Here is a 15,396-nt window from a genome sequence, read left to right as displayed (position 1 = left end):
GCCTGATGGGCATTCTGCCAGAGGAACTGTATATCAGAGGAAATGGGCTAGACCTGTTGAGCCCCAAAACACTCTACTACTTTAGTAGGCGCAGTCTATCATGGAACTCCCTGAGACTCATCCCCTCCTACTGCGCTTGTGTCTATCAGAGGCCCAAGCGTGTTTACCCATGTAAGTCAGGCAACCCAGAGGATCACTGCATGGTGTGGCAGAGGGGAGCTCTTCAGGCCATCATCATCATCATCATCATCATCATCAACATTACCATTATCATCAATGTGCTAGAGGTACAGATGAAAGCTGAAGTACAGCTGGATATCTGGTTCCGCACAGACCCTAGAAGCAGCTGGATGATTTGAGTGATCATGCAACACTGATTGCTCATGTCCCTCTGCTTCCTCTTTGGAAAGTAAGAGGGGGATGGGAGACAACGGGCCACTGAGATGACGACAAGCGGGCCCCCACTGTCAACGGCAGGGTCTTATCTGAGATCAGCCACCCCTGCGGATGGGAGCGTTTTTCGGCGGGCCGCTCGATGACAGGGATCAGGCCCGACCACCAGACCCCCTCTGCCAGCCGTCCTGCCTGCAGAGCAGTCAGGCGGAAAGCGAGCTCGGCGTTTTCACGCGTCAGCTAAGCGAAAGGCGAGCGCTCAGCACATGGATGTGGTTAGGTGGTGTGGTTAGCTGCGGCATCGCAAACTCAAACCCCACACTGTGGCCACTCGAGCTGGAGCAGGAGCTGGAGCAGGAGCTGAGATACCCAGCATGTCTGTGCGTAATGATGTGGGCACCTCCACCTCGCTCTCGCCCCCGTTTGTTAAAAAACAAGAAACGCCCACCGTGGGGATGCAAGCTGCAGAAAGCGTGCACGGGGCTCTTTTTCTCATTACACGCTACAAGGAGTTTTCTGCTCCCTGGATCCAGCTGCTGAGGCGTGCATTCAAGGGCAGCACAGACAAACCATGCCAACGCGTTACGGTGGCCGCTAACAGAACACGGGTGGTAAGGAGATAATAAAATTAATTCCAGCCTCTTCTGGCCTCCGTATTTCTCCTCCCCATGTTTTGCTAGCTTGAAAACAGCATGTACTGCCTGTAATAAGAAGGGAAACACGATACAGAGGCAGAGGAGAGAAGCCACGCCACAAATCAACAGTGCAGTGAGAGCAGATTTAGCGCGGATAGGTGGCTGAGAGGGAGATGATGTGTCAGCACAGGCCGAGAAGGATGCTCTGTCAACAATAGAGCATTGCCCTTTAATCACCACCAGTCAGTTACAAGCGCAGCAATGCAGCTGTTCACATGCAAGGCCTCTATGGGTTAACCCGCAGTGGGGTGTTGAGTATTTGGCAGAAGTCTGTCTTTTCGCTCCCTTTACTCTCCCTCTCTTTTCCTCTGAACACATGATGAGGAAAAGACGTTAAACATCCTTCATGCTAGATTCTGGCCACCCATCTGATACCGATCATATCATCAATGCTGATTTAGAGCAGGCTCCCGTAGCAACTGCGGAAAACCGCGACTCATCCTGTGAAGCCTGGCTCCCGCATTCTCCAGTGCACTTATACGTGCCATAGCCTGTGAGGTAACTGTTAATCACACACTGCCCCAGATTCATCTTGCTCCCTGACTAAGAGAGCAGAAATGAATCGGTCTATCTCGGCTGAAATCGATGTACAATAATGTTTGACAGAAATTCTCCAGTATCAAAAAAGAGCAGTGTTTGAAATTGCATCAGCTTGCCTGGGAAAGCCATTATCTGTTTAATGAAGCCTTTTGATTGCCCCATAACTGGCCTCGGCTAACGCAGGCTTGCTGCGGCTACCTGACACTGAAAACATCCAAGGATCTGGAGAAGTAGGAAAATGATCTGGAGTTTAGACCATGCATTAGTGTCTTGGCTCCCCTTGGCCTGTGGGATTGCATACTGATTAAATAATCTGGTTTGTAAATAGAGCCTGTTTTTAATGTGTCCCTGTTTTTCCATGTCTGGATCTTATTGGGACTTGGGAGCTGATACCTTTTCCAGGTTTCCCCCTCTCAATACAACCCACCCCACCCCTCCTCTCCTCTCCTCTACTCTCCCCTCCTCTCCCCACCCTCTTTGGTGACCTTTTCACATCCAACAATACTTTTGACTCCTGATCTTGACATTGTCCTGGGTTCATTTTTTAATTCTGAGGAGTCTTTGCCGAGGAGATTTACGGTTGAATTCTGGTGATTGCACAAAAAAACAACTAATGCCACTACATGCTTCATCGTCACATTCCGCCATTCAGCTTTCCACTTTTTTAAAATACCATAAATCTCTGACTTTTCATCTTGTGCAGAAGAATTCAGTAATCCTTCTTCAAAACTTGAACTCTGAGACACATTACTTCTCCCGAGACCTGGGATTCAGCGCTTGGATTTATGCATGTTCTGCCATTGTGTCTCTCCACAGGAGGAGCCTGATGTTGAGCTCATCAGGGAGTGCCAAGCCTAGGAGGAGCAGGCGGTAGGAGTAGCTTCTGTAGCCTCTGTTACACTCACATAGCAGCGACTAGATGAGCGCATTTTACATCTGATGTGCTTCACTACTAATGGGGCGGCACAAAGCACCCAATCAGGAGGCATTAAATCCTGTGCCATGATTACATCTCTGCAGCCCCAACCACATCTGTCAGAATTACAGGTCCCTCTACTGAACTTCATCCAAACAGCATAGTTATAGTGAGACAAATGAGAGTTGAGAGGTGTGCTTCTCACCTATGTGGATCCCGGATATGGCTCCATAGTCTGCATCCTCTGTGGGAGCAAAGCAAAGAGAAAACAAGAAAACATATTACTATTTTGCCACAGCACTGTGGGTTAAAAACAGTAAATAAATACATTTGTATGTACATAGATATGTAGAGTGATTGCATACCCCTACACTCTTCTGTACAGCATGCAGAAATGAGAGGGACACCAAGTTAGATATTCATCTTTGCTTTCCACCGCCTGACTATTTCACAGACAGGCCTTATTTCGAAAGCTCTATTGAGACAGCAGTTCCTCTACAAGAAAGTTCTAACAACAGTTCTATCAACAGAGAGTGATAAAGTGTCTGTAGATACGCTTGCACCCATTTAGTGGTCCATGAAATCAAGTGGTGACCCTACCAGCTTAACCATATGTCATCACCTACATAATAAAACGGACAAGGGTATCTTATGCTCTAGGGACACAAGAGGATGGAGTCCCCAGCAGAACATGTGGCACAAGCTTGACCCACAGATGTCTGTCTTAGAATGTGAGTGTGAGTAAGTGTGTGTGTGTGTGTGTGTGTGTGTGTGTGTGTGTGTGTGTGTGTGTGTGTGTGTGTGTGTGTGTGTGTGTGTGAGAGAGAGAGAGAGAGAGAGAGAGAACGTGAGTGTGTGAGTGTGTGTGTGTGTGTGTGTGTGTGTGTGTGTGTGTGTGTGTGTGTGTGTGTGAATGCGTGTGTGTGTGTATGAGTGCGTGTGTGTGTGAGTATGTGAGGTGTGAGTATGTGTGTGTGTGTGTGTGTGTGTGTGTGTGTGTGTGTGTGTGTGTGTGTGTGTGTGTGTGTGTGTGTGTGTGTGTGTGTGTGTGTGTGTGTGTGTGTGTGTGTGTGTGTGTGTGTGCACGCGCGCGCGTGTGTGTGTGCTACAAGAGAGGCTGTAAAGTGACCCCATTCCATCATCGCCATATGATGGGCCCTGAGTTACGGGCAGGTGTCACTCTACTTCCAAGCCAACAGGCAGATGGGGTTTTATGGGAAATCCACGTCACTTTGAACAGTCCTGAAATGGCTTTTCAAGATGAGGTGGCTGCTAAGATATTCCAGATAAGATCCAATTTTATCCATCTGTTTCTAGGTCCAATTATATGTCCAACTGTAGACTACCTCTAAGTAAGAAGATTCATCTCAATTCTGATGGGAAGGTTTAAAATTAGTAAACAGACTTTAGTTGATTGACTGGCTAGTTGGCATTACAACATGATAGATAGGGATACTTGAAATTAATGAAGTAATGGAAGTTTGCAGATGTACGTGCTTTGCCTCAAACACACCGCACAATTATTAAAGCAAGGACCTTAATCACATGTCTGTTCTGCTGCTCAGTAAACTAGGGCCATGATATACAATCTTCTAACATTTAATAAGACTAAATAAAACAAACCGACTTTAATTAAAAAAAAGTTGCAGAATGCTTGGTACGGTGTGAGAAGCTGTGTCAATCTAACTGCAGCTTCATGACCTTAACAAGAGATACTGTTATAAATAGATAAATAAATCCAAGGGCGTAACCACGCATTCTTTGGGGGGGACGTGTCCCCCCCAATACTGAGAAAGTACCAATCTGTCCCCCCCAATATACAACAGAAAATATATTAAATATTTGTTCTCCTTTTATGAACCCTGTCAATGGATCGGTCTCCCGTGACTCCCCCCTCCTCACTTGTGTGAATTAGTTTGAATCCACCTTGCGTCGTTCTGCGTTGTCATGGTTACCTAACACTTTTCCAGACAGTAAGGATGTTGATACCGAGCTTAATGTGTAAGCAGATAAAACGTGTAGCCTCCTAAAATCAGAATATAAAATGATAGATCATAAACCAGGGGCACCTGGCAACCGATTTAGTGAACTTATTTTGTTTAATTTTAAGAGTTAGAAATAAAATAGTCCCGAGAAGCACAGGACTCCCGCCTGTATGAGATTATTGTGGCAAGTGCACGGATTTGGTCGTGAGTGAGCCTCGCCAGCGTGCAGTCAGTGATAACGTCTAGTAAACAGACTTAGGAGACCTGACCCAAGCTGGTTAAAGCTGCCACAACCAGATGCTGGATATAAAGGTAAAGCACATGAAGTTTAAAATAGTAAAAGAAACTAAATTGTTAAATCATCACGAGCAAATGGTAGATTGCTCTCTTGAATCCTGCCTACTCAGTATCGTAGCCCGACCTATTATCCCGCACGACCTATTATCCCGCAAGCGCTGGTACACGTTACTTAGTATTGATTTCGGTGTCATCCAGGATCGCAGATTTCGGAAAACTTAAGTCCCTGCCCAAAAAGGGTATTTAAATTAGCTTTGTAGCAAAAATGGCACATATACAGCGTATTGAAGTGTATAAGATAGTGTTGTAATACTGCGTGTACAAACCAGCCTGATACAAATAGTAGAATTTTGATTTCGCGACGTTCGGTGTAAATTCTTTTTCTTGTTGAGCTTGATTCCCAACGGCATTTTACATCAATGCGGGATAATAGGTCGTCGCCAACTTTGTTGCCATTTCGCGACTGTACAAAACAAATCGGAAAATACGTTAAGAAATGTTCATGCTGAGAGTCAAACAAGACTTCGTGCATGTTCTACACACCTGTCACTTCTGAAATATGTAAGGTTGATTCATTAAACCATATTTATATTGATAAAAACATATTTGTTAAGCGGATTTTTTGGTGGCCCGCGGGATAATAGGTCGCGTTACGATAGCTCCGCCAGCTATAACTAGCTAGTGAACTCTAGCCTACAACGTTAACCTACTCATTTGAGCTGCAAATCCCTATCATGCTAAAGTATAATTAGCACCTTTCTAAGCAGATGTCTTCAACATTTGTATTGTTATAAATGTGTTAATTTCTCTTTAAAACCCACTAGAGGACACTATTTAAAAGGATATTTTCAAAAAAATCTTATGGGGGAGCATGCCCCCTGACCCCCTGACCCCCCTAGTTTTGCTGGGTAACAGGAAAAATAATAGGTTTTATCTAGGAGCTTAGCCGACCCAAAATATGGGAACCTAGATTTGCCCCTGCCATGAAGGTTAGTTGCTGTTCTTCTGATAAAATGACAAGTGGTAACAAGACAGGCATGCTGAAAGCATTGGCCAGACTAGACAGGGACATGCTCTGGACATGCGGGTGATCAGGTGTGAAATTTGAATGTAAGACTAGACTTACAACATTAGTTTTAATCTAGGCCTACTATTCGCACATTTAGAACATAATATCTCAGAGATATTACACTATTCCTTTAGATGTGAATTCAAGTGGTCAATGTAGTCCTCGAAAAACTATGTTCTAAATGTGCGAATGTTCATATATAAATATAGAATTGTAGGCAATGCACATCATTTTTATTTTTTATTTGGACCCCCCCAATGTCTATACCATGGTTACGCCCTTGAATAAATCTATAGCGTTTGATCTATGAAAAACAAAAGTCTGTATAGGAATGGAATATACATTTTTACAAATGTAAAATCCCTCTGTTCGGTCTCTATTAGGACATCTGTTTGGGGATCATGGATCATGAAATACATATAGATTATTGAATTGCTAGACTGGTTGGCAAAACAAAGACATCTCTGACATTCTCAGCTATGTGGGTAGACCTGCTATATAACTTCACTTTCTTTAACACAATCCTCCAGTACTCTATAATATATTGAGCGCGTCTGTAGCCAGGCCACGATGCAGCCCATGGTGGATGTGTTCACACACAGTAAAACACTTTTTAACGTGTCCAGCAGAACCACTGCACTTTACACACACTTCCCTCACCTCCACCAGGTCACCACTGCTGGACGGGATTCAGGAGACGCTTTCGGCTTAAGCACAGTCTATATAACACCCTCAGACTCATCTCAGCTACTCAGCGTCTGCCTGACTCTCGAGGACACTGGGTTCAAGCTCCGAGAGAACATTTGACCATCAGTGCCTTTACTCCAGACACTCGTGAAAGTGAGACAAATAAGCCAGAACGGAGCCAGTCAAAAGGGTTAAGGGCCTTAAGACTCCATCACAGTACAATTCAGCTTTAATATGATTATAAATTAAGTATAGAAAAAACTGTTTTAGCAAACAGTTTTCTCAGTCCTCCCAGCACAACTTTAGCTTGCCGCTGTTCCTCCACTGGCTATACAGAGACAAAATATAGTGATCAATTACGCATTTCATATGAAATAGCTTAGCAATTTTTATCGATGGTTCCAGAGGACACCTGTTTGTCATCACAGAAGATGGAGTCTACCTGGTCAGTCTCATGTCATTCTTGTCCTGCTTTTCATCACAGAATTTACCTGGCCCAAGACTCAAGCTTCTCCGTGGGTGGAAGAGTGCTTCAGGCTTCTGGAGGGTGACTCTCCTACAGGGGAACCAGTGCAACACAGTCAAACAATCTGACCTGGGAACAGTATTCATCTCTCTTCAAAACCTACAGCTCTGGGTTTACTGAACCTTACAAAGAGACAGCATCTCAGACACAAAATCCTACATTCGACCTGCTGAGAGCTTAGTGCAGGGAGCAGTGAAGGCGTTCAGTCTGCCAAGAAAGAGCTCTTAGTCTACAGGTCTGTAATGCACATCATGGAGGCTTTGAGGGCTGTGGCAGTTTCCATGCAGTCCATGCTGGCCAACACACATCAGCACCTGTGCCATCATTTGATGTGATGATTCATTTCGGCAGATGTTGTCTCTCTCTCACACACACACACACACACTCGCAAAGGGAGGTTTAGCAGCTTTGAAAGTGCTGGAATAGCTTTCTGGACAGAAAATTCCTGTCATTGTTAAAATAATTCCTAACCAAATATTGCAGGTAACAATTGGAGCGTGACTGTTAGGAGTTTTGCTGCAGACTTGGCGGATCATGTACACACAACCATTACAAGGTGGCACCACATATTAAGAACCAGTCTTGTGGTGTGTGCACAACACTCGGTGTACGTGTCCTTTTGTATTTGTTTGTTTGCGGGAGTGTAAAGACGATGATGTGCGATGGGACACTCGCCTCTCCTGAAGGTCTCTGGATGGGATCAACCCTGCTTGAGAGTTTGAGCCATGGTGCCTGGCCTGCCACCACACCTCGTCCTCCTGGCACATGATCTGCAGGACATCGCCCCTCTTAAATGCCAGACCCGCCAGTTGACATGGGATCGCTGGGTCATCTTCAGGATCGTAGTCAAAGAGAGCTCTGACAAAGGTCTGGCACACACCAACGTTGGCACAGAGTTGCCTTGTCACTGATTCCATAAACTTGCTCCCAGCACAGTGGGTAGCTGTGGTTTCTGATCATTTTTATGTCAAAACACCATGTGTTACACATACTATACATGGGGTTCATATATGAACATTACTGTACACATGCAGCCACTTAAACATCCATAAAAAGAAAAGACAGTTAAATCTGTTTGAAGGGGGCGTACCTTGGTGTCATTGACTGCTGGCTCTTCTTTGGAGCCTGGTATCACTTTAAAGGTTACGGCCCCATCCGCCTGAGCCTGCAGGAGAAGGAAACAAGAGACTCGAAAGCTTTCCAGAAAGATTTCTCATTTTGCCATATCTGTGTTTCACCCTGCATTATGCACAGAGACAAAGACAGGAAGCAGATCTGTGGCAATTTTGCACACACACACACCACAGACACACACACACAGACACACACACACACACACACACACACACACACAACCACACACACACACACACACACACACACACACACACACACACAAAAACACACACACACACACACTCACCACACAAAGACGTATATTCTTCACTCATACTGCTTAACCACTACTAGCCGAGTCACATATGTGAACTTGAAAACAGAATGCATAGCTCTATGCTGCTGTACCAGTATGGGGATAATGTCTTCCAGGTCCTTGTCTTCCACTGGAATGCCATTGACTTCCCTGAGCTCATCTCCCTCACGAATTAATCCTTCAATGAAGAGACTCCTCATCAGACACACAGTATAAGACTCCAACATAAACACACAACAATATGCATACCTGAACTGGACCAGCCGAGGGAAGGGAGGATTGGACAGTGGATTAAGGTTTCCACTAAAACAAAAAAACTGCAAAGACTGCTTGGGAGTACAGGAGAACTCCCAAAAAAACGTCCTTTTAATTTGGAGGAAGACACCATATTCTCTTAAATCTTCAGGGATGATACCCTCTAGAGGCTTAAGTCATAGAGCAGTGTGCTAGTGTGGCCAAGGGTCGTCAGTTCAACCCCAGGGAGGAAACAAGTTGATAAAAGGTCTTCTTTAATTGTACTGGCAATATTCTTTAAAGCAAAATATGTGTGGTAAGCTGCTATTCTTTTTGTTAACTGTTCTGTACTAATAACTGAGTATCAGTAACTATGTAACTATGTAATTATCCTTTTATGAGTGAAGTCTGCTTACCACTTCGATCTGCTGCTCCTCCCCTCATAACTCGAGCCACAACGATAGCACCAGTGAATTCATCCCTCCTTATAGTGGCACCCTGGAGAAGAGGTGATATGTTCATAGTGCTTCCAAATATTTCCCAGCACACTCCACATTTCCAGTCAGCATGAGACATCACCACAGGCATAGAGAAATGGAATGAACATGGAATGGATTGTCAGGTTACCTTCAAATGTGACAACTGATTTCCCCCTTTCCAGTGTCAAACAAAAGACCACATTTATTTAGTTTGATGACAACCATGTGGTATTTGTTCCAGCACTGGCAAAGGTTTTTTCAGAGGCAGCAAGGGTTTAAGCTGAAAGTGGGACGTGTCAGATATCCAGGGAACACAAAGAAAATGGTTTTGGCTCATCAAAATGCTGTCAAGTTAGCTCTAGCCCACTGTGAGACAAGGGCACACCGAACACTGCTCAAGGATGCATACAGTTGAGAAAGAAAAGGACCTTACTGTTGAAAACACCTTCGTGTTTGTTGACAACGTCTGTCAAACATTATATCAGTCTTAATCAAATAAGAACTAACGTTTCAACACTTCTGAAAAGTCAGGGAACAGATTTATTTCATATCAGACAGAATCCAGCATACATCCACAGCGAAGAATCAGACTGCTTATTTTGCTGTACCTAATGCCAATTGATCAGGGTACACCATTTGCTTATCACATTAACTATCGTCCGACACAAACACTAGCACTCAACACGCCCGCAGATTTCAGCCTCCAGCTGCTCCTTGTTTGCCCGCCTCACTACTGATCAACACATCATAATCAGTCTCGCTGGTCCAACTTCAACAGTTTAGGTTAAGCCCACTGCACATGTCAACACATGTCAACAACCGCCATACCAAAATAAGCTCCAGTCCAAACACTAGTGAAAGAGACACAACCAGCGGTGGAAGGGCCTCTTAAATAACTGGTTCGCGGAGGCACCATCACCATTAGCAGGGACCCACTGCTTAGGAAGACATGAAGTGCCAGACTAAGGCCTAAGTGCCTGAATGAAAGAAAATAACTAAATTACCGGCAAGCACCAGAAACAGACACCCTCAAGGCTCCTCAACCACAGGCACCGGCCGAGATGGCTTCCCAACACTAATCACAGGGTTGGGTCCCACCACCACCACCAGGACCCAGAGTGGGTATGGATGCACTTTCCCCTGAGTCATCCTGCGTGGGGCACACCCAGGGGGCCACCTGTTTACTTCCTGACTTCCTGTTACGAATGGGGGGGTTAGGGGTGAGGAGGCGCACAAAAGAATTCAGCAAAGGTTCTCCGTCGCAGCATAGTCTCTGGCTGGACTGACATGCTTGGAGAGTGAACAATCAAGGACCGAGTCTGGGGCCCTTTCTTCTGTGGCAGTGAAATTACTCATCATCAGTAAGATGACCGGCGCCTGGCATGGCCAGTGTGATGGAATCCATATGGGGAGGCAGCAGGCCTGATGGCTATTACTACTGTAGGCCTTCAAACACATAATCACTCCTGGCTGTTATTCTAGACCCTGAGCGTTACACTCCACACACTCGCTGCCCCTTCTGCGTGGTGAGAATTGAAGCCATATCTCCAGGTATCGGGTGATCGACTTGCCACTGAGTGTATGACAAATTATGACCAGTGTGTCCAGCAAGACTTTTCCAGACAAAGGAAAAGGGTAGCAGACTCTCAAAATGGGCCGCAGTGAAGTACTAAGACATACAGGTAACAGTACACTGTGTTGAGGGTAATAGATTACCAATGAAGACAGCAGAGGTCGTAGTTCATGTACATAAAATATCATAGTGCATAAACTTTGCAGAAATGCAGCAAAAGCATTTTTATCTTTTTTTGTCTGGCCCAAATCTGTAACCATTTGCATAGAGATACGGGAAATCCATCTGATCTGTTTGTGTCCATAAGAATAACAGTAATGGTAGAGGCAGACAAGAGAGGGAAAGAAAGAAGATCCCACAGAGAGAGAGAGAAAGAGAGGAAAACAGCAAGGCAACCTGGTCCCATGCAAACCAACTTGACATTTCTGTGATGACATTTCATACTTTCCATTTCATCCTTGGAAATCATCAACTGAAATCAAATGGATCTGCTTCAGCCATCCTCACCAGATGTACAGTGGAACAAGTTGAAGCAAAAAAAAAAAAAAAAACAATAGAAAAAAAAAACTCTTTATAAGTTTTGCGTTAAAAATGGGACAAATGCCATGCTTGGATTGCATAGAGAGGACTGCACTGTGGGATCAACCTTGTCTCTCTGGCTTGCATGATAAAGGAGTGCTTATAATTTGCCTGCTCCTCTGTCCAATATTACCTATTTGTGTGCACAGTGCCATATCTACATGACGCATCAGTGCATATCCTGGCTGGTCAGGGATGGAAAATTTGAGCGGAAAACTCCGGAGCACAGAGGTGATCCAGATCTTTCTCTGACCCGTGTCTCATGTCCCCTCTCCACTCTCTCACTTGCCACATGTCCGGCTGAAATCACTGGCCAGCCACTACAGCGGGAGCTCCCCTCCTCCTCTTCCTCCTCCTCCTCCTCCTCTTACTCCTTCTCCTCCTCCTTCTCACAAAGCATGCTGAAAATCAGCTCATTTCCATGACCCTCACCTTAACCCAACACATCATTACTAGTACCTAATTACAGGAGATTTCCTGGAATTGGAGAGACTTCCCACCTCAAGGTTATACTTTTTCAGGATTTGCCGCAGCCAAATTTGTGTGTTTGGATCGTCTCTACCACACGTAATTTGGAAAAAAACATGGCAAAGTCCCTGGTCACGTTTGCATATTTGGAACTTGCTAGAGTCATGAGTAAATCAGTCAAAACACCAATGCATGTGGAATAAAGTCTCTGACTATCATGTTTGAGTACTGTGTGAACTTCATTCACCAGAGGCTCTTGTTTTTTGACAAGCCGAACGATCTTCACTGAGTCTTCCTCTTCGTCACAAATGTTGCCGGGCAGAGGTGGAAGCTCAGGGTCGTAATTTTTCTGTGCCACAGAATCATGGACAGACAGCAGACTCTGTGGGGAGAGTACAATTAAGATTCAGACCGTATAATAGGCTACATTAGCGATCAGACACAAGACAAAGCCCTGATGTATGAGTGTCTGGGAGCCTCGAGAACTAATTTCAGCTGGTTCTATGAATTTTTAACATTTCCAAAACAACAAACAGAGATTTATGAGTATCATGCTCCATAAAAAAAACCTTCCTGGGCCAAAGAGAAAAGGATCCAAGAGCCAACAGATCATTAAACCTGTCCAAAATAAATCCTGTCATATAGCAGACACCCTCATCATCAGCAATCTTCTGTTATTCTAATATTGAGGTACTCTGTGTTTTGACTCTGTAATTGGTCGGGACCATTTCGGCTCTGCAGATGCACAGAGTAAGGTTATAAAAGAGTGGGGGGCTAGGCAACTGTTCCTTTTAGGAGTGTGTAACGGCCCTTTTAATAGTCATAATGAATGGTTTCATCACTGTGCACATTAGCCTTGCTAATGACTCTGATGGGGAGAACATTTGTTCCCTCGCCTGGGAGCCATAAAGGGGAAGCCAGACAAACACATCACACCTTGATTGATTTTCCACCCAAGAAATGGGCCGTGTCTGTTCCAACCACAGGCCCCTCTATCACAGAGTGAGTGCCTTCATTTGCTGCTGTGTTGTGGGTGGCTTTGAATCAGGATAATCTAGGTACATAGGCAGGTGGGCAGATATTGAACATGCACTCATGTAGCCCTTGTTTGTTTCAGTTGATTATATTTAATTGTCAGAGGATTCCATCCAAACTCGTTCACAGTGTTGAGCCCAGTAAAGACTTCCTTTCAGTTCATCTGCTCCACTGAAACCGAAACCTGGACTTTGGTTAGTACATATTTTCTGTGTGAATGATGTCCACAGGCAGCATGAAGATGACTATGAAAGACTAGCTAAGTTTGATATGAGCTCCACTAGCATATGTTAAGTTTGATTTAAGATCAACTATATGCTAAGTAACAGCATGCAAGTTATAGGCATGCATTCTTGAATGCAGTGTTGTGAGTCTGAGTCCAGTCTCGAGCCCCCGGTGTTTGTGTCAGAGTCCTAGTCCGAATCACTAAAGAAAAGAACGAGTCAAGTCCAAATTATCAACAAACTATGAGATGGATTAATCCGAAAGAAAGGAAATGTGTTCTTCATTTAAAAAAAAGCTCCTGTATTTCTCATCTCCGGGTTATAATTGCCATTAACGTGTAGTGAACATCACACTGCCATGGCTTGTTGACTTTATCACCTCACGTCAATGGCAAATCTGATCTGAATTTTAAATGCTTCTAATGGCAAATTGATACATACAATGCAATACATACTTGACAGTGATAACTGTCAATATTTGATGCTATATAATTATGGCCTAATACAAATAAGCTAACAAAAAAGTCAGAGTCCTCGTCTTCAAGTCTTAATGCAGTCAATGCTCAAGTCCATATTCACTGCTTGACTGTGACGGGGACCTAATTATATTACAGTTTTTCTTGATTGCCTAAAGACAGTGGACTACAAGAAAGCACATTTTAACAAAGGGTTTGGAGAAGTTCAACTGTTCTACTGTAGCATGTGAGATCAATAATCAAGGAAGGTTTATTTGGGTGTTAAAAGTCAGATGAGTAATACATCACCATCCTACTACAGCAGTTATGTGCCTGGCATAAAGCCTGGCTAGATGTTGGAGAGCTGGATGTAGTTGTATGTAAATTTAAGTCAAATGTGTGCCAGTGTATAAGGCTTAAATTATGCGTGACTGTGATTGTCATTCATTACCTTAAGGTGGGGTTTGGACAGCAGGTAGTACAGCTCAGCAGCCTCTGGACTGGCATACGACTCCCTTAGCTCTACAGCCAACTGGTAATAACACAAATAAGAGAAAACTTACAATATACTCAGCCAGAATCAAAGAAAAGTAGTTGTGTAGTGGGTTGGCACTGTTAGGTTCAGTCTGGTCCCTGGACAACAAATCATCGATACTCTAGAGCAATTGTTGACATTTTGAATGCAATTTCTTCAAATCAGACATGGATGTTAAATATGTTGCTCATAACTAGGATATGATCCAAGAGAGCCGCAGTGCCAGTAAGCTGAACAAAATTCAATCACTCTTCCCCTAAAATGTCTCACAAATGTCAACTGTTCCAGATTTTTGGAAATAACCCAAACAATAATGTCCATCATAAACTGAGACTTAAAAAAAAAAAACACATTTAGTTTGTGGTGGTGCGGTAGCAGCAGCTGCACTAAGTCCCAAAGAGCGGCTAGCCCTTCCCTGTGAGGAAAATGGAACCCTCATCTGCTGAACATCCTCCAGCAGCAGTGGCCACTAACCATGGCAGTAGCACTGACGGTCGTGTCACTTCACCTGACATTAAACATACATTTAGCTCCTTGCGCTGGAAACCCAACTCTGCGAGGGAAATGCTTTTAACAGCTTAATGCTCAAAAATGTCCTCCCTAGTCTCACTCTGCAGGGAGCTGGAAAAGTGATATCTCTTTAAAAGGAAAAAAAACAATCCGTGGTCTGGGTGTAGACAGGAAGAGAGCGTCCGCCAAACTGATGCTGAAAGAGTGAGCGTCACAAAATTATACTGGTAATACTTTTTTTTTTGGACGCACAGACAAACAAGGCCTGTTTTGATAGCAATCACCCAAACCAAGGTAGACAGATTTATCAGGCATATGTTCATAGTCCAAATGAATGGGTTATAGTGAAACTGGACTGGATGCCCTTCTTATTTTCACAAGATTAAATAGGAATCAGATGAATACTGGAGTTCTCACTATACATCCTACCACGAGTACTGCTTTGTATGATTTCGATCTCACACCAGGGACAGATTACTGTGACCTGTCATTTTATAGCTGAACAGTCAGAGCCGGGCTAAGCGATGAAGAGCATGGATTTGTACTTTTGTGGTGCATTCTTGGTCATACTCCAATACCCCAAAGTCGCCAAAAACTCTAACCGAAGGGGGGGGTGAGACTGTCATCAGCGTATGGTGCGTGACTACATTTTCATGTGATGGTTATTGTGTGTGTGTGTGTGTGTGTGTGTGTGTGTGTGTGTGACAGCAGGGATAAACTGTAAGTACATATATACTTTTTTACGTTTGTATATCTTCATTTAT

The 15,396-nt window shown here is 44.2% G+C and overlaps 1 protein-coding gene across 1 annotated transcript in view; it reads right to left on the bottom strand.

Annotated features, from left to right (window-relative positions):
- Positions 1 to 15,396, bottom strand: part of mpp7b (MAGUK p55 scaffold protein 7b) — a gene marked incomplete at both ends in the record, with an annotated part of 34,533 nt that overhangs the window by 15,865 nt on the left and 3,272 nt on the right. Inside the window, 8 exons of the mRNA XM_080836240.1 lie at positions 2,750 to 2,788; positions 7,074 to 7,138; positions 7,778 to 7,977; positions 8,199 to 8,273; positions 8,633 to 8,718; positions 9,191 to 9,272; positions 12,121 to 12,255; positions 14,039 to 14,119. Of these exons, the coding sequence (XP_080692366.1) occupies positions 2,750 to 2,788; positions 7,074 to 7,138; positions 7,778 to 7,977; positions 8,199 to 8,273; positions 8,633 to 8,718; positions 9,191 to 9,272; positions 12,121 to 12,255; positions 14,039 to 14,119 (763 nt within the window). The remainder of the gene's footprint in view (positions 1 to 2,749; positions 2,789 to 7,073; positions 7,139 to 7,777; positions 7,978 to 8,198; positions 8,274 to 8,632; positions 8,719 to 9,190; positions 9,273 to 12,120; positions 12,256 to 14,038; positions 14,120 to 15,396) is intronic.

Source organism: Sprattus sprattus (assembly GCF_963457725.1).
Source record: "Sprattus sprattus genome assembly, chromosome: 4".
Lineage (NCBI taxonomy): Eukaryota > Metazoa > Chordata > Actinopteri > Clupeiformes > Clupeidae > Sprattus > Sprattus sprattus.
This window is presented reverse-complemented; position numbering and strand designations above follow the sequence as displayed.